The sequence below is a fragment of the Pleurodeles waltl genome, chromosome 6 (genome assembly GCF_031143425.1).
Source record: "Pleurodeles waltl isolate 20211129_DDA chromosome 6, aPleWal1.hap1.20221129, whole genome shotgun sequence".
Classification (NCBI taxonomy): domain Eukaryota; kingdom Metazoa; phylum Chordata; class Amphibia; order Caudata; family Salamandridae; genus Pleurodeles; species Pleurodeles waltl.
The window spans coordinates 662204217-662231746 of NC_090445.1; the positions used below are offsets into that span (position 1 = coordinate 662204217).

The following is a 27530-nucleotide window of genomic DNA, read 5'->3' on the forward strand; positions in this document are numbered from 1 at the left end:
GGCTAGTCCTCCTTCACTCACCTCTTTCCGTAACAACTTTTTGCATGTATCGCGAGCTACCAAAAATAAAACAGATCTGTCGGTTTACTACAGGAAGGGTAACACTTAGGGACCTTTCACTAGCCTCGGCCGCTATTCCGTCTTTCTCGGTCCCCACGTTCGCAAGCAAATCTGACCCGCAGATCTACTCTCAACTTGTCAATGATCTATTCTAGTGCACTTAGAATCTTGTCAAAGCCCGAAGTCGAAGTTTCTTTCACTCCCTAACACACGTACCGACTCGTTGACCACGCCCGATCAACCTACTAAACCGCCCAGACCACAACATGGATCAACATACTCCGGAGTCTCTTGACCTCGCAGGGCCCGTCTCAACAACAACAACCACGTGGACCTTTTTATGCACAAAGCGCCACACGCACATGAAGTTCGACGACTTCCCTACTCTCACACTCGGAGCCGCACCTCCGTTATTTCTATGAAGTTCGACGACTTCTCTACTTCTACACTCGGAGTCGCACCTCCGCTATCCTCAAAAAAAGAAAAATCCTCGCAACCTTTTCACACACCCTGCGGCAATAAGCTGTGCAAGCGCAAAAACCCTAACTTCACTCATACCATCACTAGTACCGCCAACGCTGATTCCACACCTCCGTTCTCTCCATTCGCAAGCTCCGAGATCCCGGGAAAGTCGCGGTGGACCTAGCCCATCATCATTCTGTCAATCAGTTTTATCCAAGAAAAATCTAGTTCAACTTCTCAAATGGGGTCTCAAAAGTCGAAACCGTTAATTCAACACCATGTACTTTAAGAGTACAGGGTCCCAAAAGACGAAACCGTCCTCTGCTACCATCTACTGATAGAGCGGTCCGTAGTAATAATTTACCTGTGTCCGGACGCTCTTTAGGCCGATGAATCTTTTGACTAAGTGGGAACTCTCTGTACTCTTAATCAATCAATTTCATTAAAATCAATAATCAATAACGAACATAAGCAATACCTTGATCGACATAACACTTAACAATTAATCCAGAATACATTTCGGCGAACCCTGACCTTTCAGACAGGAATAACCACACCAGTTTATTGCAAAGTTAGTGAATTTTATTTCCCTATATTAGCAAAGCTAGCACAATATAAATGTGTCTCAACACCAAATGATAAACGTAAATGAACATTAATAGCTGTCCATAGCGGCGAAACAGGTGCAATCTATGTAGCATTTGAATCACAAGGCATTCGATAATAGCAATGCAAATCACTAATACGATAATCTGTAATGAACTAATTGCATACATTTAGTCAGCATAACAAGATCTCAAATTGCACCGTGCGATATATGGAATCCTCGTCTAACCTCAAATTAGCATCGGCATGTGGGACTTCATGCAAAAACAATTTAGCAACATTAATTTAGAAAAAACTCCTAACTAGGGACCTTATCAAAATCAGCAGTTGGTTATCTAAAGGAAACACAATGCAATTTCACAATTTCCTTTCATATTTACCAATTACGATCAGCATACAAGGAAGTCTTCGTCTCACAGGTACCGTTCTTCGGTCAGCATGGGTACCGTTTCGATCGGCATGGGACGGGGCAAAGGGGCAGGGGTGGACGGGGCAATTGCCTCACGGCGGCAAAGTAAAACTACTACTTCATGCAAAGGGATCAAATCAAAGCTAAAGTCTCTAGGGCAAGAATCATTTAAAGTCTCTTTCTCTCGATTAGAGAAAGCATCAAAGTCTCTTTCAAAATGGCGTCGCAGCAAAGTGGGCCATAATAGCTACGAAGTCTGCAAAATGGCGGGATGTCCAATAATGGCCTAATTTCTTCTCCAGCACCTGGTTTTTATAGACAACAGTTCGAATCCAGTAGGGTCTCCATTGGAGGGTTCATAGGTTAGCTTCAAATTGACCAATCAAAAACGACAGTTCTCAAGCTTTTACTTAAGCATACATTATCCTTGGAGATGGGTACGCAAGTTGCAACATTGTCTACCAATTAGCTCACTTTCAGAGCCTCCATTGTCCGCACCTGCAAATCGACCTTGAAGTAAAGAGAAAATATGCCAGGCTGGCACGAAACCTTAAGATAAGCATGTGAACAGTTTCTGTGGAAAAGTACAGCTTCAAGCAAAAATACACGTTTATTAGCACAGTGGAAAAATACGAGCATCTAAACCGTGAGACCAGGCAACTAGGCCAAAGCCTCCGCTAAAGTAATGCTAAGCTAAAACATTTCAAGCAAGCAAATCGTAGCACACGTTTATGATTATGTCGGATTAGTGCAATTCTAATACACCACGTTATATAAAGCACGCTTATAAATGATGGCAAACTACTCTGAGGGCACATTTTGTCCCCGTACAATCTTTATTAGTTCGGTTAAAGTCACACATGATTATTTCATACTACGTTTACGCGTTAATAAATGTAAAACCTTCATTTTCTGCTTCATCAGATTCAAGCTCTTGTCCGAGTCTGTGTTTCCGTGCACGTTTTACTCTGTGCCTGTGCTTGCTCCATAGTAAACACATGTGATTAGTTCCACAATTAAAATATCGTTGTTAGGGTAATCTTGCGAATAGAGCAGGCTTGGCAGTCACGGAAACAAACAAGAACACATAAACATATAAACCCTGTATTAATATGAGTAGGGTTTAGGTACCTCTGGTTGCACACTACCTGGTGAGAGGAGCTCAAGCTGGCCTGTATTCTGAAGCCTGCCAACCTGCAAAAGAGTGTGCATGGCTAATGTGCACAGTTCAAGCACTTTTCAGCACCTCTGCTGTTTGCTCTTCTCTTCAGCTGCTATGCTGCGCTCCTAGAGCAGCCAATAGCTGGAGCCTGATCCAGTCAGTACAGGTGGTTAACTTTCCTTACAACAACCAATCCTGCAGCTGCTCTCATGCTGTTTATAATAGTAATCAGCATGAGAGCAGCACCAGGATTGGTGGGAGCGGGCTAACCCAGTTCTCCTCTTGAGACTGGTGGTCTGTTTCTGCAATCCACCCTGCTATTTAAAATAGCTCAGATTGGTGCAGTCTAAAGTGCGCATGTCGAGCTGGCCTTTACAAGTCAGCGGCCAATTCGACATGCGCACTGAAGCTTTAGGCGAATTGTGATCCCTGTTGCCTATTAGCAAGAATGGCCCCACCCTCGCACTCGGGCAACCCAGAGGTGCATGCATTTAAGGTCATAAATCAAGGAAAATAATGCTGACCACTTTATTTATGTTTCCTGTGCACTTGCAGCAGGCGGGCAACACTCCTCCGCCACTGCGTGGTACTTGTGGTGGAGCCTGGAGTGTGACACGTCATAAGCCGCGACTGGTGGAAGTCTAGTGTGCGGGAGCCATTGATGGCTGGGGTGGAGCTCCCAGACCCTCTGTCTGAGAGTGGATGTGCTCTGGGCCCAGCAGCTCACTGAACAGTTCACTCAGAAAGTGTGGTCCTGAGAGCCATAGCGAGCTGAGGCCCTGGGAGGCATAGACTGTGGGGTTAGCTGGAGGCTGAAGCGCCAGAGGTCACGTGCTTTGCATTGGGTGCCCGGAGCTGAGGGACAGCAGTCCGGATGCAGTGGTGAATGTTGCCCGCTGCTTTTGCCTCCTGCCTGTATCCTCTGCCACTGGAACTGGGTCTCCCTGTTTATTCTTGGACCTCATAATCCAGTCCAGGAGATAACAGAATTGGCGGCTTGTGCCCTCGCTGGGCGGGAAAGTGGGGGGCTGAGAACTGGACTTGCTGATGCTTTTTATTTATTCATGTCAGACGGTAATCCCAGTATCCCTGGTCCACTGATCTGTCTTGCATCCTTGCCTTGAATCCCACGGGATGGCTATAAATCCTAAAGTTGATGTGGAGCTGGTGTGGGTCTTTCCCTGGAATGTAAATGGTATAGTTGAATGCATTAAGTGGGGGGCAATTCTGAAAGTGGCAAAACACTGGAACCTAGGCATACTTTTCCTACAAGAAACCCACTACCCGGGCAACAAATGCCCCTTCTTGGCGAGAATGAGCTTCCTGCAGGTCTACCATGTTGAGTTCGCCAGCTGATCCCAAAGGGGTGGCCATTCTCTTTCTTAGTGGCTTCCCTATCTAGACTCACCAAAAGTGGCATGACCCACTTGGTAGCTATGTAGGCATATCAGATCATATCAGGTCTCCTCCACAGAGTGCTGCTTTCCGAACATTGTGTATATATCCACTGCTCCTGACGGTGACTTTTCTCAAAATGATTGGGACATTCTTGGTATGGTGCTCTCAGGAACCATGACTGCTGGGAAAAGCTTTTGGACTCTTGGCTACTGGTGAGCCCGGCCCATAAACGCTACTTTCTAGAGTCAATAAATTCCCTTTTCCGGCTAAACATAGGCTCTATGGTGTTCCCAGGGACCCTTTGGAAGGCCTTGACGGCCACCCTGCGTTGCTACATTATTAGCTACCAGATGGGGCTAAGAGAAGACAATAGCAAATGGTATTGCCCCTTAAGATCCGGGTGACAGAGTTGAAGTCCCAACAGCTGGCCTCCCACTCACCAGCAACCTTTCAGAACCTGGTACACACCAGAGCCCTCGGACAGATACAAATAGGCAGAGCTAGGATACAGCGATTCAGCACTTCACATGGAGCTATAAAGAGAGCAGAAAGCTGCACTGGATTGGGTCTAATAATGTACGCCTAGACCCTATAGTACCCATCGAGACAGACAATGGGGAAGCATTTAGGGGAGTTATGGCGCTTGCTCAAGCATTTGCATCTTAGTATGGCAAATTATACTCTACTGAGGCCCAGCTGAGTGATAAGGGACTGGAGAGCTTTTTCTGAGACCTCCCTGTCAGAGGTCTGGATCCCTTGGGTAGAGACTCTCTGGGGGGCTTATTATTGCAGAAGATCTCTTGGAGGCACTCAGCTCAATGTCAGGAAGGCCCGGGGCCCAACAGGCTCCCAGTGGGATTCTTGAAATTTTCCACATTTAAACTGTTTCCAACTATGACTTCTATGCTGAAGGAGGCGGCGGGGCAGGGAGTTTTGCCCACTGACCTCTGTTTAGCTGAGATCATGATCATACACAAACATGGATGGCCAGTAGAGTGGTGCTGGTTCTATTGTCTGATTTCTTTGTTAAATGTTGAGGTGAAGGTTCTTGCTAAGGCACTGATGAACCACCTGACATCAGTCATTTGCTAATTGCTGGCAAGAGACCAATGAAAATGTATGCTGAAACTGGCAACCAGACTCATTAGGATGGTCTCAAACACACTAGTAATGGTGGAGAACCTTCAGGGCCCACTGATGTGCTCTCTGGCAGATTTTGGGAATGCTTAAGAGTCGTGGGATGGGACTACCTCTTCCTCCTACCAGAGAGGCTCAACTTTGGCTCACGGTTTTGCCACTACATGTGGCTTAAGTACACAGATTTATTGAAACAGGTTAGGATTGGGAGGGCTATGTTGGGGATTTTCCCAGAGTGGAGGGGCACCAGACGGAGGCATTGGCTTTGTCCAATTCTCATCATGCTAGCGATACACTCCCTGGCAGGATGGAACAGGGTCCATGCCCATATTAAGGTATTTGAGTGGGTGCTAGGTGTTGAGGACGAAATCACATTATATGCTGAAAATGTTCTTGTGTTTGAGGGACCTGCAATGGTCCAGTCCCCACCTGATGCAGATCTTCAGCAAGTTTAATGCCTTTTTCCAGCCTGTATCTAAATGAGACCGAGGGGCATATTTATATTCCTTTTGCGCCGAATTTGCATCATTTTTTACACCTGGATCAGACCAGGCATTAGGGCAACTGTGGACCCATTTCCATGGTTGATCACCATGGAATGGGTTCACAGATGCCCTCCTCAAGCCCCAGGAACGCCCGACCCACACCAGAGGGACACCAGGTGAATAGGGTAAGTATAGATAAGTATTTTGTATTTTAAATTAAAGTGCCAGGGTGCAATGGTCATGCCCAGGGGACACTGGTTCCGTGTGCTGGCCATTGGGGTGGTGGGCATGAATCCTGTCTTTTCTAAGACAGGAGTCATGTGGTATGAATGGAGAGAGACCTTTGCCTCATCAAGAGATGCTCTGGTGGAGGAACAAATCCAACTTATTCAGTTGCACTGTGTTCACTGCACATACTTCATGAGATACAATTATGGAGAACTAGGGGTTGGTGGCCTTTTCACGCTGCCAGTGTTGCTTAGAGGAGGGAGGGGACCTGCTACATAAGGTGTGTGATAGTATGGTCTTGGCTCCTGTCTAGGAGTAGGTTCTTTCAACAATTAGTGTCATCTTTGGATGGTAAATCCCATGGGATTGAGGGCTGACATTTTTACACATAGAGGTGGATCTAGATAGCAGCAGATATAGGGTGGACTTTTTGTGAATTTCTCTCCTGGTTGCAAACAGGAAGATTGCTCAAAATTGGAAAAGTAAATGGATCCCTGCATGAGTATGGAAGGCCCAATATATATATGGGAAAGCATTGCCTACACATATCTTTGAGGAGATAAGGAGACTGGGTCCAATTTAGAGGAATTCTGAATGAACCCTGCAGGTGCTCACTGTGGAATTTGGACAAGGGAATAGCTCCTTTCTGGCCATCTGTTAATGAGTATTATGTATGTAACAACTGCAGAGGGGTGGGAAAGACACAGGAAGAGCATTGACAGATGCAGGGTTGCGGATTGCATACTCATTGGGATGGGAACTGTATTTGTCTTTGATGTACGTTCTGGAGAACACTCAATTAAATGTATTTAAAAAAAGACGAAATAATTCCGCATATGCTTACATGAAGATTTTAATTGATGAAATTAACTTAAACTGTTCAGTTACATCGCATGGTGAACATAGACGTTGATTGGTGTAGTGAAAAAGAGAAGGAGAACTTTTGCTAGAGTGGGAGAGACTGAATAAGAGGGGAATAGAAAGTGAGCTGGGTGAAAGAGAAAGATGGTCTGATTCAAAGTCTATTGATTTTCTGTTGGCTGCTACAATTGATTTGCCCTCCTCTGCCAAACCAATAGTGGAATGTCACCACATTTTTAGTTTTCAGCCTTAGCAACAAACATTTCTTCACCAAAGTGCCTGCATTTGCCATGGGAGAATCCACTTCATAGAGAGAACAACTGGCAGATAATTGACCAGTGACGGTTGCTGAAGGCAGAACGTCCACCACCAAATGCGGGCACTGATATAGACCCTCAAAGTATGGGTTCATTTCTCACTTGTCTCTTCTTCCTAACAAGCTTAGGTGGGGATCCTACAGGTTCATGGACACCTGGATAACTTCCCCTGGCTGCCTTTCTCCACCAAACTTGGTGGTGTACTACTGACCCTAGATTAGCCATTTAAGTTGACTAAAACCTTGGTGGAGTCAGAGGAGCCTCTGTTGGTGGATATTTTGCACCTATGAAACAAGATGTGGAAGGTAAAGAATGTGTGAAAGAAGAAACAGTGGAGAAGAGCAAGAAAGTCAAAGACAGATACAGGAACATGAGAGATTGAGAATGGGCATTGACACCTACAAGGGGACACCAGGTAATTTGTGTTACTACTAGCTTTCCTTTTGGTAGCCCTGACACAGCGTTTGCAACCTCTGGTCTGAACTGATTGTTAAGACAGTGACAGGAAAAGAAGGTAAAAGGGACTTTGATGAGCCCTATTTACTTTCTGTATTTCCACTGCTTGCCTTTCCACTACTCTATCAGCAGTAAATAGGAAGGTATTGTGGGAGTAAGTAAGGGAGAAGGGTACAATTCTGTGATATTATCAATGAACAAGTAGTTTGTGGTGTCACATTCTCCATCTCTGGCGTTTTGGTGAATCTAAGTATACGGTAAAGAAAAATAGTTGTAAAGAGGTGAGGGGCAAAAAGTGAGCTACTGTGTGAAAAACAGCATTTGATAGTAGAATAGAGGCAAATAAATAGGGAGAGGCCTAGGAACAGCAAAGAGTGACACAGTGGGTAAAGCACATAAAGAGAGTGACTGCACAATAGTAGAGGATGTTTAATTATTGAAATGATCCGGAGAAGGACAGTAAACCAGTCTGTGCCTGAAACAGATCTGCTGTGGTTGAGCTGGTGAGCGCTCCTCTGCTTTACAGTTTGCATCTGAGGATCATCTGGTCCTTGGTGAGGATCCAAAGCAGGCCCAGGTCGTATGACAGGTGACTAAACTTATGGGCTTTGTACTTCAGCTGGCTCCAAGATGTTCCAATCGGGTTGCTTGCGGTTATCCCATTCCTACAATACAGTTGGGAGGAAATTTGGTTCAGATTTTCAGCTGACACAAATTCTGATTTCAAAACATTGAAAGCTGCAAGGGAAAGTATTATTGTACTTATCTTTGAAGATTGTTACTGCCCACTTTACTACAGTAAAGTGAAGTGACCAATCAAATAGCATTTGTGTGGTGCACAGTAAGGGCTTAAACATGTAAAGGCACCTGGGCTTCAGTGCCCCTAAAATGCAGCGTACGGAAGCTGCTGTCAGCTATGCATGGTCAGGCCGGGTATCGCACATTAAAACTCACTTGCCCCATACTGCCATGTGAGCCAAGGTGCTGACAGTTCGCCCTATGCCTGAATCACAAACTATTGTCTATGAATTCATAAAATATATTCTTGAATTTCCAGAATTACACCTGTGTGGTTTGTGCCTACTCTCTTTCTTTATGCCCAAAATAATTCACCCTCTCATTCCATGTGTGCCAAGGACCCCACCATGTCAGTCCCTCCCATTTCCCTCCTAATGTTTATGTTGGAGGATTCCTTGTAGATGCCATTGAAAGGTGCAATGTAAATGTCATTTTGAACAGCCATCTTTGGAGTTGCCCGTCACAACACAACTCAAAGAGAAAATTGGAAGAACAAAGAGCCAATGGAGAGAAATGGTTCACGGATAATAGAAAGGAAGCCATGGAACAGAAGTAAGATTGAATGTGGCTCAATAATCTGCTTGAACCTTGGGGCCAGCAACATTGGAGTACCAATATTAGTTTTAGTATCGAATTGTTCTGAGATTAATGGAATTATAAAAAGTAACTAGATATAGCCTCATAATCTTGGTGACAAAATACAGATCAATAGGTGCAATTAGAGATTGCTCCCTTTGATGAAGTAAGTCTGTGTTGTTTTACACAATAAGAGACTTGTGAAAAACAGGAACGTGGAAGTGAAGTTCCCGGAAGAGCGAGGGCTTCATGATTCCTTTTCCAGCTGCAGAGGCTCAGTTTATTTAATCAATCACACTCTAGATCTACTGCGTTTCCAGTAATTAACATACCAAAGTTTGATTGTGGACTCTCCAGTAACCTAGACAGACGTCCAGTGTGCGTGTTGATTTATTCAAATGTATCAAAGGCTACCCCTACTAATAATTTAAGGAGAGACCAGGTATTTTGCATTGTTCCAGATTTCCTCCTGCCGGAGCGCATTTCCCACTGCTTCGATGGGACGAGGTCGGGAAACTGCGACACATGTAATACCACTCTACAGCATTTGTTTTTCTTTCCCTCTGATTCCCTTTGATTTCTTTCACAGTGTGTGACTATAAGGGGCTTCATCCCCTCCCCCACACCAGGGGCCAGCTGCCCTTAAAGTTTAAGGTAAGAGAGAATAAAAGTCCTTTTTTCTTAACAGATGCAGTGGATATAATAAATAATATTCTTAGGCACTGCGTCCACAACATTGAATAATTGCATGGTTGTGATACCACTATTGACATGCGTTTTGGCACTTTGTTCGCAGTGGTTTGCTGTGGTTATGTGATAGATGTGTTCACGTATTTATAGACTTTGTGCATGCCAAGTTTTAATTTTTCTTCCTCCTGTTTTTTTTACTTAGGACTACCAGATTTGAGTAGACACTCAGGTAGGCCCTGAGTGTATTATATATGAGCCTTTCACCATTCATTTAGGAGAGGCTTTCTCTTCACACTACACTTAGGAGGGATCCCAGGCCCTGAAGAATGCCCCAGACCAGTAAAGGCTAGATGTGTGGGCAGAAACATGTTGGCCGTTAGGATCAGAACGACATTAAGGGTCATTATATTCAATATTGTCCCTATTTTTTAATTTTTTTACCAGCAAAACCATTAGTAACAGGTGTGATCCATATTTGTGATCTGCTAGGTAATTTTATTCGTACAACTGGATCCCTGTATTTTCCAGAAAAACATTATTCCAGCACTCCCTCTGGGTTCATTTAACCACAAGGTTAAGTCCGCCCAAGTGGTATTGTCCTACCCGGGTGGGGATAGGTGACCAAATGATGAAGCATGACACTATAATGTGTGTGAGACCACCTATTCTGTAAGGTGGAGCCCTGAGATAGGTCCCCAATACACGGTTATCACAATCATGTGTTATTTGTCCTGGATCACGGAAAAGAGTGGTCCTCTCACAGGTTGCACAGGTCCTGTGGGTCTGTTCTTTGGCTCCCCCCTCATACTTTTTGTGTACATGGTCCTTATTTTGTACCCGATGGCAGCTTTGAAGTGTCAGAAACGTCTGAGGTTTTTCCCCTACAGAGCTGTCTGGAATTTCCTGCCTCTCTTCCCTGGTCCCCGTCTGTCTGCAGTAACAATGGGCTAGTTGGAAGTTCCTTGTGTGTGAGCTGGGGCAGTGTCTTTAAAGTGCAAGTGGGCTGTGGACTAGTCCACCCCTGCCCCAGTCATCTCTTGTATGGTCCATTCTGTCTACACCCAGTCCTATTGTGTGACTGTGTGGGAGGAATACACAAAGACTAACTACCAACTATACTTAATCATGGGACCTAGGAAACAGGCTGGAGACACCAAGGGCCTGATTTATACTTTTTTAGCCCCACATTTGCATCATTTTTTGATGCAAAAGCTACGCAAACTTACAAAATATAATTGAATTTTGTAAGTTTGCGCCACTTTTGCGTCAGAAAATGTCGCAAATGCAATGCTAAAAAAGTATAAATTAGGCCCAAAATGTTTAGGACAAGAAAATGCCAACTTTCTTAATGTGCCATTTTCAGAACTGTGACTTAAGATCTGACTTTATCATTAAAAACAATTTTAAATTACCATTATCTAGACACCACGCATGACATTTGAAATTACGATTCCTTAAACACCACACATGAAATTCTACCTAAACTCATAAACATTGCATTTGGTGTAAGATTTATGTTACTGTACTTCTCTCCCAGGCAGGCACACTCTCCGGCCCTTTTTGGGACACTGACCAGGTTGGTTGTCAAAGCGAATGCTGAGTCTTTTGGTTCTAGCATGAAAATGACAACATTATGTGTATTGCAATGTAGCGTCTACATAGTGTTACATATCCCTGACAAGGCCACAAAGTGCTCAACGAGTTTACATTTTATTAATCTATTAATGAGTGATTACTATTATGACTATTATGACTATTACTTAAGAATGTAGATCCAGTATCTCCAACCAGTCAAACGCAAGCTACCAGTAGCTCCCAGATACTTTGAGCAGCTCACAGCCTTGAGTTCATTTTTAAATAAGCAAATGGTCATACATTTCTTTTAAAGTTAAGAGAAGGTTGTGTTTATTTTATATTATTATCATCAGGCTGTAGATAGCAGGCCCTGATAATGAGCAGTGCTCATTCAGATTTATGACCCAAGCTGGGACTGGGGCACAGAGGTGAACAACTGAGGCACTGAGGTATTTAATTCTTAAATAAAATTCCTTGTCAACTCAATATTAAAGTTGTGAACAAAATTATGTTTCTGAATGCTTTTAAAATGGAGAAAATGTAATAAAAAGTTACCTTAGTGATTAAGTTAAGTCTTCATTTTAGTTTTCTTCCATTTCAAAGTTTTACAAACAAGATGCCTCTTTGTCCCAGTGACCAGAAGACACTGTGCTATAAGTATAACTACAATCTTTTTTTTAAAATGAAAGAAATTTAAAGTGCAGAAAAATGTTCCATGCTATGAATATTTTTGGAGAACATTTATCTGCATTTTAAATGTCTCTCATTTAAAAAAAAAAGATTCCTTGTTTGTGTTATACATGCACCAGTGCAACATATAGGGAAATGTATGTTCTGGATGAAAGTACACATGGCACAGGCTCTGTCACCCATACAAATATTTACTATTAATATTCACACATGTTCAGACATCCCCCAAAGACCACACTCGCACTCACCCACATGTCGGGCCTGTCATAGTGCACAAGTCAAAGTATTTTGTTCAAATTAGAGTATCTGGTTCTTTGGACATTAGGCATAAAGTCAATGAAGCTGGGCATGGGGATGTATGGTAACAGTGCACGAGTTGTTTAGTCTTTAGTAGTTCCTAAGGGTTTTCACTGATCAGATGTAGCTCTCACTACAAAAAAAGGTTGGAGACCCCTGCTTTAGAGGAAGGGCTAGTCAGGGTAGCAGATTTGAAGCACAGTGGACCAATACAGAGGGGGATGGTCTCCCTGAGGAAGAGGATGGAAGAGATGAAAAGAAGGGTTGTGAAAGGCTGAGGATGCTGCATGTTCTGACTGGACTGTGTTTCATGTTAATGACAGCAGACCAAACACTAGAGTCTGATGAGGCTTGAGAATACATGGGGTAGCAGACTTGCATGGGCCTGAAGAACAAAGAAAGAACAACATACTTTCATGGAACAGAGGAACTAACTGAGGCAGCAGACGTTCATGGGCCTGAAGAACAAAGAATGGGCAGCAGACTTTAATGGGATGGAGAACTGACAAAGGCAGAAGACTTCCATGGGACTAACGAACAAAGATGGGGAAGCAGACTAATGAGGCAAAGGGCCTAACAGAGGCAGCAGGCTTCCATGGGACTGAAGAACAAAGAGGGGGCAGCAGACTTTAATGGGATGTAGGGACTAACGGAGGCAGCAGATTTTGGGGGGTCAGGGACATGGGAATGAAAACGGTCATGGGAACGAAGAAAGCTGTGTAACAGACTTGTGACTGCAAACAACAGAATCAGCAGCAGAGTGGCATGCTAGCAGAGATGGACATCCGACTATCGAAGACTAAGAAAATCACAGGTGACCACACATGCTCATGGAACTTAAAAGAGCAGAGAGAGGGGAACTGACTGCCAATGCATTAAGGAATGCGTAGTGAACAACAGAATTTCAGGGGGACAAGGAATAGACAGGGCAGAGCAGACTTTCATAGTTTTGAAAAGAATGCAGAAAGGGCTTCAAGCACAGTGAGCATTTTATGGGACTCACAGGAACAAAGTGTACAGAAAGAAACATGCAAATACTAAGGTACAGACTGTCGGGGGACTGAGGAATAGGCAACAGTAAGATATTATCAGGTGCTTAAACAGACATTTCATTTCACCCTCATGTGTAGGATGCCACCTGCTTTGGGTTTCCTTTCTCATAGAAATGGTCACCCGTCTTCTTCAAATTGCCCCAAAAATATTCTCTTCCTTTGAGTTTAATGGAATCTTTTCACCCACCAAAAACATTGACTTTACAATACTTGGAGAAAATGCTGAGATGTTTGACTGATAATACACGGATGGGGCAGCAAGTTGTCATCAGACTGAGGAACAAATATGGGCTGAAGAATTTAAGGACTGAGAGCAACACAAATACTTCTATGTGCGCAATTACATTAAGTCATTCCTCCTTGCTGGTGGTGATTTCAGCTTTAAAGCGTTAAAAGGCTGGTTACCCAGCATTATATATTTCATATGCCAGCAGATCACGCAATCCAATTTTCAAACAAAACCACAATAAAAACTTACCATAGTTGGATTATATATTGTTCTGATAACATTTTTATAAAGGGGGTACATTTTCCAAGAAGCAGTGACCTCCCTTTGTCATAAAACATGTATGATTGATGTGCCAAGCAGTGCACTGCCTTTACCGTAAAACAGGTGTTTGCTGTCTGTGCCACTTTCGCCACAAAGCCAAATTAAGACCTCAGCTTTCCACCAGAGGTGGAATAGCTAGTAGAGAGATACAACAAGACCATTAAACACATTTGCACAGAAGAAATTATGGAAGGTTGGAAGAATCGTGGAGGTAAATGCTGAAAGTCTAGTGGTGGCATCTGGTTTCTGCCTTATGGTAGACCTGGCACTGCAGTTGCTTCCCCTGGCCTCTAGAGGGGGCCTAAATGCACCAGCAGGAACAAAAGTAAACAGGGTCCTAGGGTCCCTTTATTTCTGCAGTTACCACACTTTCTTTTTCCTCTAACACCTCAAATAGGAGGCTGTTGAGGGTAAAGGACTGGAGAAGGAGTCAACCCTGTGATGCCATCACGAGACAAAGGGTGTATGACGTCCGTTCCACTAACCATGGCGTTTTGGCAAATCGACATTTATGTGAAGTACTGTTCTCTGCCTCTAGCTTTCATCAAGCGTCCACAGGTTTTTCTCTTTATTGGTATCTGGCAGACAAGTCAGAAATTGTGGAGACGCAGCCAAGAAGAAAAGGAAAAATAACGTCTAACTGAACTGCCGCTCTTGGATCCTGCTGACGTTTCACCACCAGTAGGTTATTTCCTGGCCTCACAACACCATGCAAATATATACCAAAGGAAAAACAGATTACAGTGCACCATGCAAATATACACCAAAAGGAAAAACAGATAGCAGTGCACCATGCAAATATACACCAAAAGGAAAAGCAGATAGCAGTGCACCATGCAAATATACACCAAAAGGAAAAACAGATAGCAGTGCACAATGCAAATATACACCGAACGGAAAAACAGATTGCAGTGCACCATGCAAATATACACTAAAAGGAAAAACAGATAGCGGTGCACCATGCAAATATACACCAAAAGGAAAAACAGATAGCAGTGCACCATGCAAATATATACCAAAGGAAAAACAGATTGCAGTGCACCATGCAAATATACACCAAAAGGAAAAACAGATAGCAGTGCACCATGCAAATATATACCAAAGGAAAAACCGATTACAGAGCACAAATGCAAATATATACCAAAAGGTAAAACAGGTTACAGTCCACCATGCAAATATACACCAAAGGAAAAACAGATAGCAGTGCACCATGCAGATATACACCAAAAGGAAAAACAGATAGCAGTGCACCATGCAAATATATACCAAAGGAAAAACAGATTACAGGGCACCATGCAAATATATACCAAAGGAAAAACAGATTACAGGGCACCATGCAAATATACACCAAAAGGAAAAACAGGTAACAGTCCACCATGCAAATATACACCAAAGGAAAAACAGATAGCAGTGCACCATGCAAATATATACCAAAAGGAAAAACAGATAGCAGTGCACCATGCAAATTTATACCAAAGGAAAAACAGATTACAGGGCACCATGCAAATATTCACCAAAAGGAAAAACAGATAGCAGTGAAGAAAAGGAGAGGCGCCTCCTTATTCAAAAATAAAAAGCTGGATGCAAAAGGACCCAACAATGTAAAATAATAATAATAATAATAATAGGAAATAAAAACACGCGGGTAGGTCCATCAGAATGGACAGCAGATTCAATTCTGTTTCCATTTCTCGTATGTGGTATGCAACCTTGGCTGTCGAGCCTGCCTCTGTGGTACCGCTCACAGAAATGTATTTTACAAATTGATACTTAATATGTGAGTCAGAGAGGAATGCTGTCTCAGTTAGATAAAGAGTGGAAGGCCAGGTACTGCCTTTTAGCAAGCAGTTTTTACATTGAGAGGCACATATTGATGGAACTGAACAGGAACGGCCAAGGATCCTATGGGCTCATTATATTTGTGCTTCTAACTTAATTTATTTATTGACCACACTTCTCTTGTTACAATCATTTGTGAGGGTTTAACAATTTGTAGAAAGGTGTGTGCGACTGGGACAGGATGCTGGTTACACTGTATCCCTGCAGAGCACCCGCAGGGACCCTGGTAAGTGACATAGTGGGGTGTGGTAGCAATTCACGTCTCAGGAGATGTGATGTCATCTTTCTGTGACGTTGTTTGTACAGCTGCACTACTGTACTGCCCATTTACTCCAAAGAATCGAGAGCGTGTTGTATCCAGATCAGCACGGACAATTCAAGCTCTAATTCTGAAGTAAATGACCAGCATGTGCAAACCTTCTTGCAGTGTCTGCACAAGGACTGAACCCAGCGTTGCACTGCAGAGTCAACACTGAAGTGAGGCTCGGGTACGGATGCAGTGAGCCCCTCAGTACTGCACTGACATTTCAGCTTCTAGTTTCAAAGACACAGGTTCAAGAGAATAAACACTCGAAGTGAGAGCTTTTCGAGGCGAACAATCATCACAATAAGAGACCATAATAAATGTTTCATGTTATACCTGCGATATGCATCCCCCACACTGTTGACTCCAAACACAGAGCCGTCGCTGCCCACTTCAATCATGGCGAGCTTGCCTTCCACTTGCTGCCACCTGGAGCCGCTGCAGGAACTTGGCGTTACGGAAAATCGGTAAAAGATGTCATCAGCCGAGTTCACGCCCCAGCAGCTATTAGTGTTACAGCTGTAGTACTTCAGCTTCCCTGCAATATTGTTCCAGGGAAGGGCCGACCCATCCTTAGCTGACACTGTTGCCTGCTCAGGCAAGCAAAAAATGTCATCATTCATGTTAGCACCAGAGATAAACTGGGCTCCACCGGCATCAATCTGCTTTAGAAGCCCTGGAAATAAAATGAAGAACAAAAGATGTGAGGTCAACTGAAAATAATAGACAGAAAAACTCCCCCCCCCCACTAAACATTATGGGGCAGATTTAAGAGCCCCTAGCGCCCCCTTGTGAAACATTAGCAGCATTTTTTCTTACGCTAATGTGGCCCAGCGAGGCCAAAATCACCACACCAAATTTACAAACTAGTGCAATGCATGCATTGCTCTACTTTGTAACCCTTTGCGCTACATTATGCCTGTCCCAGGCATAATGTATGCAAAGGTGGTGTTACCCCATGAGGGGGGGGCGAAAAAATGGCGCAAAGAAATCAAAGGGATTTCTTTGTGTCATCTTATTTCAGCACTTTTAAAGCCTGCTCAGAGCAGGCGTTAAAAGGATGAACACAATTGTTTACAATGGGCCTCAATGGGCTTTGCAGGATTAGCGTCAACATTTTTTATGCTAATCATGCAAAGCTCAGAACTAGCATAAAAAATTCTGACGCTAGTTCCCTAACTACTGCCATGATGCGCCTTATCGTAGATACGGTGCACACATTGTGGCGTTAAGGGGGCGCTTAAGGACGCAAGAAAAGTGGACCGGAACTGGGTGCAGCACCTCTTTTGTTAAATCAGGCCCTGGCTGTATTCATTGGAATGGTTTTGAGATGAGTGATAGACAATGTTAGACTTGTCCACTGTTGCAGTGGCATACCTCTCCGCCAGAGAAAGAATGGACTGGCTGACTTACCTTCGCCCTCCATCCTTTGATGACATTTTCCTCTCTGAAGAAGTGTGCTTTGCTCCCTGTTGGCCCGTATGTGTGTAGATTTGCTACACAGAGCCCTTGTAACTGTTTCTGCACCCCCAACCCAACTGCTCGGCATTTCATAATGAGTGTTCTAGCCCATTTTGCATGCAGTGCATGCCCTCTGGCCTGGCCATGTACTCCACACTCCTGGAATGAGTTTGCATGGAGTTCAGCCATGCCCAGCATTATCTGTCATATGTAAGGTCATGTGCAGTAAGTTGGGTGGGAGAAGAGGAGAAGTAAATGGTTCCCTTCCTGGTGCATTTTCGTGTTTTAAGATTTGAGTCATAACCATACTGTCTCTTCAATTGCCGATCTTTTGTTAAGATAAATTTCTACTTTTTTAACCAATGCTATTTGTCTTCTAATTACATTACCATACATTCTACTTAACAAAGTTTTTTCAGTGAAATTTTGGGGATTAATATAAATAGATTCTATCATTTGGCTGTAAGATTTTGTCACTGGGTGCACTGAGTGGTCCTTTGGTGGTGTTCAGTTTCACTCTGGACCTACAATATTTTTAATTAGTGGCTCTTTTATTGGATCTGCAAATATGGAATGGTCGAGACAGTCATGGTTCTCTGGATTTGACAGTGCCACCTATGGACCTTTGGAACCCACTCTATTTTTTTTTTATGTAGGCTCTTCATTTTCTTGAAGTGTCTTTGCCCCGATGCACTCTTTCTGGAGTCTCTTCCTTTCAACATTTTTTCTAGTGATTCAATCAGATCTGCTGATATCATGATAAAAAAAATGCAATTTTTAAAGGCAGCATCTGACTCTCTGGCATCTCCATGTAATTTCTGGAGCTAAATAATGTTCTCTGTGAACCCTTCAATTCTATTCAAATTTTGTAACTTCGACACAAGATCCATGACTGTCCGACGATCTTTTTCTAGCACATGTGCAGCAGAAGAAAAGCTCCCTTGTCCAATCAGATTTGTTTTGTTTTGTTTTTTAGATTTTTCTCTCTGCATCGGGGTCTGGAAATAATTTGGAAATTAGCTATCAATATATAGGTAAAAGTACCCTGTCAAACCAAACCCAGTAACGTTCTGTAAAACGAATATTTCTAAAACTACAGGAATGATTTACATAAAAACACAGAAAGGGCATATGCCCTGTAACGTCTTAACTCCATGCCAAAGTTGGTTTCATTCTATTCAGTAGTTTTGCCTGTAGCAAAATCATGTCTTACTTAAATTGAAAACTATTATTACTTTTCTGACCCACGACCCTTTAGTTTAGCCCCTTGGGAGACCTGCACAATACTTGATATAATACTAAGCTGAAAGAACGTATTTTCTGCAAAGTTGATGCAGATCAGTCAAACGCCCAAGGTTGCTAACCAAAATGTTTTGAATTCTCGCTAATTTTGTCCCACTCTCACAGATTTGCACACACTGGGCTGGCCACAAAGCCTAGCCATATGCCAAGCCCTATGGTCACTTCCACTGCTCGGCCCACATGCAGCTGTGGTTGGCTGCTCTGTGGGTAGGCTAGGCCATGACACAGCTCCTGTCGCTCACCGCTGAAGGGCAGTGACTGAGTGTACAGGTGATGGGTGTGCTCAAGCCCTGACACACTTTGATAAGTGATGTCAACAGTGATTGCCGCAGATGATGACATTTAGGATGTCATCTTTGACAGGAGTGAAGACGTTATGATTTGCACAGTAAGACACAAGGGGCCAATTTCAGTAGTTTTTATGTTGTTTTTTTACCATAATGTTTTCAACTGTGGTTTTGAGTGGGAATTAGTGTTTTTGTAAACCTTTGTTAGTATACATACATACACATCGATTCAGACACACATATATAATTTCTGATGGATACTTCTACCTGCAGATTCTTCCCCTGTAGAATTGTCCTGGGTACCAGATGGTTTCTGGAAACTTCAGAGCTACCATGTTACCGACAGGTGATGATGGCTTTATGTTAACACCAGAAATGAGAGCAGACGACCTCACCAAATCCTTGTAGTGCTCACCCCAGCCTAAAACATCAGTTCCCTTTATTCTGCGCCTTCAATGCAGATCAGGAGCCCATTCTTCAAAGCTGAAAGTTTTCTTTTTAAAGAAAACCAAATTGCAGTACAATGTTGGCACCCAAGCACTTGGGTTGTAAGCAGTGCAGGGACTGTGAGGGACAGATATCCCCACTCAAATTGTCTCTTGTGACTCACGACTCTGTGAATCAAAGAGTGTCAGGCCAAAGTTTTTTTAGCTAGCGTCAAAGACGGCAGGTGCATTCATAGTCAGTCTGATCCTCGCTCCAGGTCCCCTATATAGTCTTCGATTGCATTGCCCAGAACATCTTTGACCAGTAGGGCACTGCTCAGGTGGACTTGTTTAGTTTCTTGGGAAATACTCAATGCCCAAAGTACTGTGCTCTCCAGTATCCATTGAGAGGAGTCTTGGAGGAGGTGTTGCTGTTGAAGTATAACTTTCAGCTGTATTACATATCCCCCCATGTCCCTGATTCCTTCTTCTGAAGATTCGCCAAGACCGGGTCCAAGTCATTCTCATTGCCCAGATTGGCCAAGGAGGGTGTTTATGCAGACCATCTGCACTTCTCCCATTTGTCTTCCATTCAAGCTGCCATTCAAACTGCAGGCCTCCACCTCCATGCCTGGAGATTGAGTGTGGACATCTGAACCCCTCTCAGCTGCCACCGGAGGTGATGGATGTCATATTTTCAGCGTGTCACCCCTCGACCAAGTCTGCTTATTCGGGAAGATGTAATAAGTGGTGCTTGGTGCGTGGACAACAACGTGGACCCTTACAGGCTAAACTGTCCCAGGTCTTGCAGTCTGCACTTTATCTTGCTTAGCTGGGTTGTGCAGCAGACACTGTCAAGAGGTATTCGGCTGTGGTGTCAGCGTTCCTCTGACTTCCAGATAACTCTTAGTTGTTCATGTCTCCAACTGTGATATGTTTTTTAAATGGTATGATAAATCTGCATCCTCCAACCCACATTGTTGTGCCTTAATGGAACCTTAATTTAGTAATTTCTCATGGGGACTCCATGTGAGCCCCTGCATAGTTTTCCCTTAAGGATGTTGACTCTGAAAACAGTGTGTTTAGTGGATATTATATTGGCCAGACATGTGAGGGCACTAGAAGACCTTAGTTTCCGTCGACCATTCACCTTCTTATATCTAGACAGGTTGGTGTTGCGAACCAGGCCTGCTTTCCTGATAAAAGTGGTGACTCATTTTCATCTGAATCAGTCCATCATCCACCCCTTGTATGCCCTGTTCCAGCTCACTAAAGAGGAGGAAGTTGGATCCTAGGAGGGCGGTAAGCTTCTACCCAGTCCACACCAAAGACACATGACTGAATGGTTAGTTCTTTATGGAATACTTTGTGGCAAGAAAGGCAAAGCAATGCAGAAAATGACCCTTTCCCAGTGGATCGTCCTCTACATTAGTACCTGCTATCCTTTAGCCATATAGAAACCTCCAGAAGGGATCAGCGACCATTCCACCAGGGCTGAACCCACCACTTAAACTCTTGCAAGAAGAGGGCCAATTGCAGAGATATGCAAGACAGCTATGTGGACATCTACACACCTTCTCTAAATACTAATGCCTAGATTAGGAAGTGCACACGGATTGTCACTTTACTAAACCTGTTTTACAGGATTGCCTTGTATAACCATTCATCATCTCTCATCCTAAAGTAAGTTATGGCTTTTTAATCTATTCTACAGGTAAGAAATCTGCATGTAGAAGTATCCATCAGAAGAAAAAGTTACTTACCATTGGTAATGATATTTCTGGTGGATACTCCAGCGCCCTGTAAATTCCTCACTTGTAGAGTTATCCCAGTTGCCAGACTGGATCCAGAACATTCAAAGCTCTCAAGCACAGTATGCTTCTGTGCAACCTCCATGCTCCACTTTCTTGTACATGTGCTTCTGCTTTTTATATATATAATGCCCAAATTATGCCCGATGGCACTTGAGCACTTTATGTGAGCACCAGTTGCATTACACAAGATCACACTCATTTATAAGAGACAGATAGATTAAGTGATGTGCCCAGGATCACAGAATGTTGAACCAAAGTTTGGTCTTGAACCTAGCTGTTTTCTTAGTTCTAAGTTGGCAGTCCTGGCCCTAACACCACATCATTTATAGTGGCCTGAAGAACAAGTAGGTTATTTAAAGGTGCAAAGATATCCATGCAAAGCTTATTGGAGCAGTAAGCATTGTGTAGAAAAGGATGGTGCCTGGCTGACTAATCACTACACAAGGAAGGAATCAGTCATTTACATGAGATGCTACAAAATGTCGATCAGTGCTCTGGAGTGTTTATCTTTGCTGATGGAATGGCGCCATGGGCTTACACCAGAGCTACCAGCAGAAACAAAACTGATTCAAACCAAATAGCTGTGAACATTGAGAAGATTAAGTGCTTCATTTTATAAAGAAACTGAAAAACCACGAGGCACCAGAAAGAGATGGAATAATTAACTAGGCAATCTAGATGCTGTCTGATAGACAGTGGATCATCTTGCTCAGATCTTTAACACATGTATCCATCATCCGTGCTTCCCTAAAGCTTCAAAAGAAGCACGAGTTATCATATTTCCTAAGCCTGGGAAATCATTAAAAGACCCTGCAAACTACTGTGCAATAAGTCTAATATATGGCCTATCAAAGCTCTTCAAAAGGTTTATTCTTGCCGGTCTCTGCAACTTTGCATCTACAAAAAACCTTCTCTAAAAGAGAAGAGCATTCAAGAAATCATCATCGTCTCAGAGGGCTGGACATTATAAGTCATGGATTTAACGTCAAGAGATCAACTGCAGTCGTGTTTTTGGATGTAGCCAAAGCATTTGACAGAGTATGGCACTCAGGACCGATGTACAACTTCATTAAGCTCACGTTTCCAAGCTACCTGGTAAACCTGCTGACTAGCTACCTGGCAGAACACACCTTTCATGTGATGATATGAGAGGAGTGTTAAACAGTATGTCCTATTCTTCCTGGAGTTCCTCAGGGACGATCATTTCTTGGCCCATTTATCTTCAATCTATTTACATATGACATTTCCACAGACTTAAAGAAGACAGACTTTCTATTTACACTGTTGATGTTGCAGTCATCTTCTAGTCTTTCAGTGAAAAGGGAGTGGCTAAGAACCGAGAAACATACCTCATCAGAATCTCTGGAAGGTATAGCGAATGGCAGATGTTGTAATGAGCTTGTATTCAATTAGCTAATATAGTTTGTGTGTTGTTTATGTTTAACTGAGAAACTGTCTCCACGGTTCCTTATTAGAAAGCATGATATTTAGATTAATTTCTCTTTTGATTGCTTGGGTAAAAGCAGATGCTGTGCTGCACTGATAAAGAGCTGCCAACTTTATCCTGGATTTTATTACCTTGCAAAAATTGGCAAAGATTCGTAGAGGTGTGTCTGTCATCACAGAGACACAAGAACAATAACAATACCATTCCTTTATATGGACTCATCTTCGATTTCAACATATGACTATGGTTGCATGTGTATACCTCCATGGAACCTTTTGGGGATAACAGTAGATCAAATGCCACCTTAAGGTGTTTTGGAATCACTTGAGAGCAAAGAGTTACCGGCTCAAGCACACTGTTTAATTGGCAAGAAGAACATTTACAAGCGTGTCACCTGCAGCATGATTGTGAGCACAGAGACCGGCTCGAGCATACCACTTCCTATGTGGCGTCAGCAGATGTGCATTTTCATGGGATGACTGTTCAAGAGCACGGAAGGACTGGTTTGAGTGTATCGTGCACTCTGATTGGTGGAAACTATGACCTACTCTATTGGATGTCGGACGGCAGAGGAATAAACTACAGTTCTATTGCAAAAATGATGGTCCTTGGACAAGATTTCCAGCATCTTGTTTTTTTTTTAAAAACAGATTGGCTGTACTGGGGAATAAGTCTATTGGACATCATTTTACAATTGTTTTTGGGCTGTAGCTGTTCCAGCTCATTTTCTTTAGCTTATATGTATCTGGGTGCCTGGATTCTGACGGTATTTTCTTCCTCTATTTCTTTGTGAAGTGAAATATACATCATGCAGTTTAAGCCTCCTATGACATTTTTACAGAATGAGGGAGACACTGCCATTCAATGGTCAAGATGGGAGGAAGAATTTGGATCACAAACTAAGATTGTATGTGGATTTGAGAGCACTGAATGCTAATATTGTAGTAGATTGCCACCCCTTACCTAATATCATTGAAGTGGCTTGTATGCTTGAAGGTGCTAAAACATTTTCCACATTAGATTTCAGATCTGGCTATCACCAGATTGAACTTACGGAAGACTTGAAAAGTTTAACTGCATTCCTTACATCGCATGTTACATCAATGTTTGATTGATTAATCAATCAATTAGCCAAGCAAAAATGTTCAGAGAGCATGGCAAATCACTCATGAGGGTCTTGAGAGGCTGGAGCTGTATGCTGCTGCATGGAGGAAAGATAATTCAAACATCCAGGTCTTTAGTTCTCTTCTGAATTGCTCGAGTGATGGTGCGGTCCTGAAGTCCAGGGGGAGGTTGTTCCAAGCCTTGGCTGCCAGGTGCGAAAAGGAGCGTCCTCTTCTGTTGGCTCCATGGATCCGTGGGGTGTCTGCAAGGGAGAGGAAACCTGATCAGATGTGTCTGGTCGCTGGTGGAAGGGCAGGCGCTGTGGAAGTTAGGTCTTGTGGTGGAGGGATCTTCAGACAGTGAGAGGATGAACTATGTTTCATCGGTGTGAAAGATGATGTTGAGTTGATGTGATCTGACGGTGACAGCCACGAGGGGTCATGTAGGTGTTGGAAGGGTCAGGCTGAGGGATTGTCCTTGGGGGACTCCACAGATGATCTTCTTGGGCTCTGAGGTGAACGGTGGTAGACTAATCCTTTGGGTTCTGCTGGTCAGGTACAAGGCGACCCATTGAGAGTAATTCCTTGAATCCCAATGTGGTGGAGTCTGTTGATTAGGATGTGGTGGGAGACGGTGTCAAACGCGGCAGACAGGTCCAGAAGGATGAGGGCAGCTGTTTCCTCATGGTCAGGCAGGGATCAGATGTCATCTGTGGCTGCATTCAGGGCTATCTCAGTGCTATAGGTAACTCAAAATCCAGATTGGGAGGGGTCCAGGAGGCTTTGGTCTTCTAGGTGTTGGGTGAGTTGCTAGTTGATCACTTTCTTGAGGACTTTTGTCGGGCAGGGGAGCAGAGAGATGGGCCAGTAGTTCTTCAGTTTGGCTGTGTCTGTGATTTTTTTTTCAGGAGGGGCCTCACTTCAGTGTGTTTCCAGCCCTCCAGGAAGGAGGTAGCGGTAATGGAGGTCTGTGTTCCAAAGGGCTACATTTTATGTTTTCAAGGATGTTGACAACTTTGTGAAGTTTTTCCAAGATTATATTTTGATGTTTCCAAAGTATGAACAAGAATATATAGAACATATTAATGGAGTATGTGGAGGGCTTGAAAAACATGGTCTGACTCTAAAGAGATCCAATGCAAATTGTTCCGCAATTCCATGGATTATTTAGGACATTCTTTGCCTGGTAACCAAGTTGTGCCCAAGAAATCTATTGTAGATACTATCGTCAGTGCTCCTGCACAGGAAAATAGCAAGCAAGTCCTCTCATTCACAAGGTTGTGTGAGTATTATAGCAAATTCATTAGGAATTTTGCCACCAAAACAAAACATTCAAGGGAATTGACAAGGAAAAATGTGGAATTTGTTGGTTTGAAAAACAGCAACATGCATTTCAGTAAGTTAAGAAAGATATTGTGAAAGCACCTCAGTTGAAGCCTTTCATTTAAACAAAGAATGTATCATTACTGTGGAAACTACCATATTTGTAGTTGATTGTGTGTTATCACAGAGACGTGGTAAAGAAGAGTGAAATGTAGCTTTAGCATCCAGGACCTGAAAGGAGGTATGCATGATTGGAAAAGAGTTGTGGGCTTGCATGTGGGCTCTTGAACATTTCAGAAACTATGTGTGGGGAAGTCGATTCACATCAAGGACAGATCACATACCACTGGTGAACATAGTGGGGGTGTGGAACGCCACAGCACGCATTGCCAGATTAACTACAAGGCTACAAGTGTATTGTTTTAAAGCTGAATTTGTTTCTGGAAAGTGCAGCGTAATGACTGATTGCCTATCAAGACTACCCTGCCGGTTGGAGGATATGAATGTATGTGTGAGTAAAACAGATATGATTGCTACCATAAAAGATGTAGTTGCAGGGAAATTGTGATGCCATTACAGAGAAGAAGTGGGTAGGGAGTGAAACAAGGGATATGTAATGGCAACAGGTAAGGAATTGTGTAATGGAAAGTATCTCCAGAGTTATTACCATTTTGGAAGGTTTCACGAGAAATGAACGTGGAAGGTGGATAATTAGTCAAAGAAGTCAAGAAGCGTGTTCCTCCATTTGATATGCAAAAAGTGATTTTCTTTCTGGCTTGTGGGGAGAATAGTGCCATATCTACTATGAAGAGGCTTATCAGACCATGATGGCAGACAGGGAAGTAAGACTGTGATCAATGTGTTAATGGTGAGAAAATCTTGAAGGTTACCCTTTCACCTTTGAAACCTGTTGCATAGCCAACATTCCTGTGGAGAAAAATATCCTTTGACATTTCTGATCCATTTTCTTCTTTACCTCAAGAAGCTAGGTTTGCGTTAGTGATGATAGATCATCACTCCAAGTGGCCAGAAGTAAAATTTGTTAAATCACCACTCAAGTAGTAATTGAGTTTAAGGAGGCTTTAGTTAGAGAAGGATGTCCTAATGTTTTAATTATGGATAGTGAAACTAAAGTTGAGAGAAGTGGAGAGTTTTCTCAAACAGTGTGCAATATAGTATGTCACTACCACATTATATGAACCTTTCAGAAATGGATTAGTAGAGAAAATCAACTGTGTTTTAAAGGATTATGTGGTTGAGGCACATAAGAGTGATTGTCAATGGAGGAATGTGTTAAGGGAAAATTGTGAATGTCCCATATTACACCTCATCATCTTGCAGACGTTAGTCTATTCTAGTTACTTAAAGGAAGAGATCCTATTTCCAAGTTGTTCCCATGGCGGTTCTGGAAAAGACGTGGTAATAGCAGATGAGAGTACAATGGGATAGTATGAGCAGGAGTGTGGAAGAGAAACAGAGGGAGACTAAAGAGTGGTATGGTGTCAAATGGAATGTTAAATAACCCATGTCTGTTGTGGAAGATTGGGTGAGGATTCACAAAGCTGGTATACTCCACAAAATGAGCCCAAGTATGGCAAGACGATGAAGATCATTAAGGTGTTTACTAATAGCGTTGTTACACAAGATTCTAAAGTGTGGAATGTTAGAAGGGTTACTAAATGCAAAAATATGTCAAATTTTGATCAGATGGATTGTGTGCAGAGAGGTGATGAAAATGACAGATTTTTTCAAAAGGTTGACAAAATTGTATCAAAGGGGGGAGTTGTGAATGCTTCTGGTGATGAGGACAGTAGAGTGGACACTGGAGTTGAAGGACACAACAGAGTGTTGGTGGAAATGAAGTTTTGGGACAGCAAAATGAGGGTGAAGTGGCAAGTCAGCAGGGTAATGGCTGTAGTGAGCATGTGTGTGCTTCAGTGGCCTAGAGGCAAAGAACAGGAGTAGGAACATTCTCCCAACAAATATGGAGATTTCATCGATATCTGTTACGATATTACTTGTCAAAGTTATTTTCTGTCCTTCTGTATTTTAAGGGGGAAAGTGTGATGTAATGAGCTTACATTCAATTAGCTATTGTTGTTTATGTTCAACTGAGGAACTGTCGCCATGGTTCCCTATTAGAATGTCGAATGTTTATTCATTTCTCTTTTAGCTGCCTTGCTGAAAGCAAATGCTGTGCTGCACTGATAAAAGAGCTGTCAACTTTATCCTCGATTGTATTACTTTGCAACAGCAGATAAACCTCAACACCAGTAAAAACACATAAAACACATCAATATTATTCATGTGGAATTTTTCTGGAACGTACCCCATTTTTACATTTTTTTGTGCTTTCTGACTTCTAGCAGTTTGTGACAGAAATGGATGTGAAACCAATGCTGGATACCAGGCACCT

The 27530-nt window shown here is 42.9% G+C and overlaps 1 protein-coding gene across 1 annotated transcript in view; it reads right to left on the reverse strand.

Moving 5' to 3' along the window:
* Positions 1-6793: 6793 nt before the first annotated feature.
* The window catches only part of LOC138300118 (fish-egg lectin-like), a 50823-nt gene continuing 30086 nt past the window's right edge, over positions 6794-27530 (reverse strand). Inside the window, exons 3-4 of the mRNA XM_069239037.1 lie at positions 16289-16628; positions 6794-8246 (exon numbers count right to left, since the gene is read on the reverse strand). Of these exons, the coding sequence (XP_069095138.1) occupies positions 8102-8246; positions 16289-16628 (485 nt within the window). The 3' untranslated portion in view covers positions 6794-8101. The remainder of the gene's footprint in view (positions 8247-16288; positions 16629-27530) is intronic.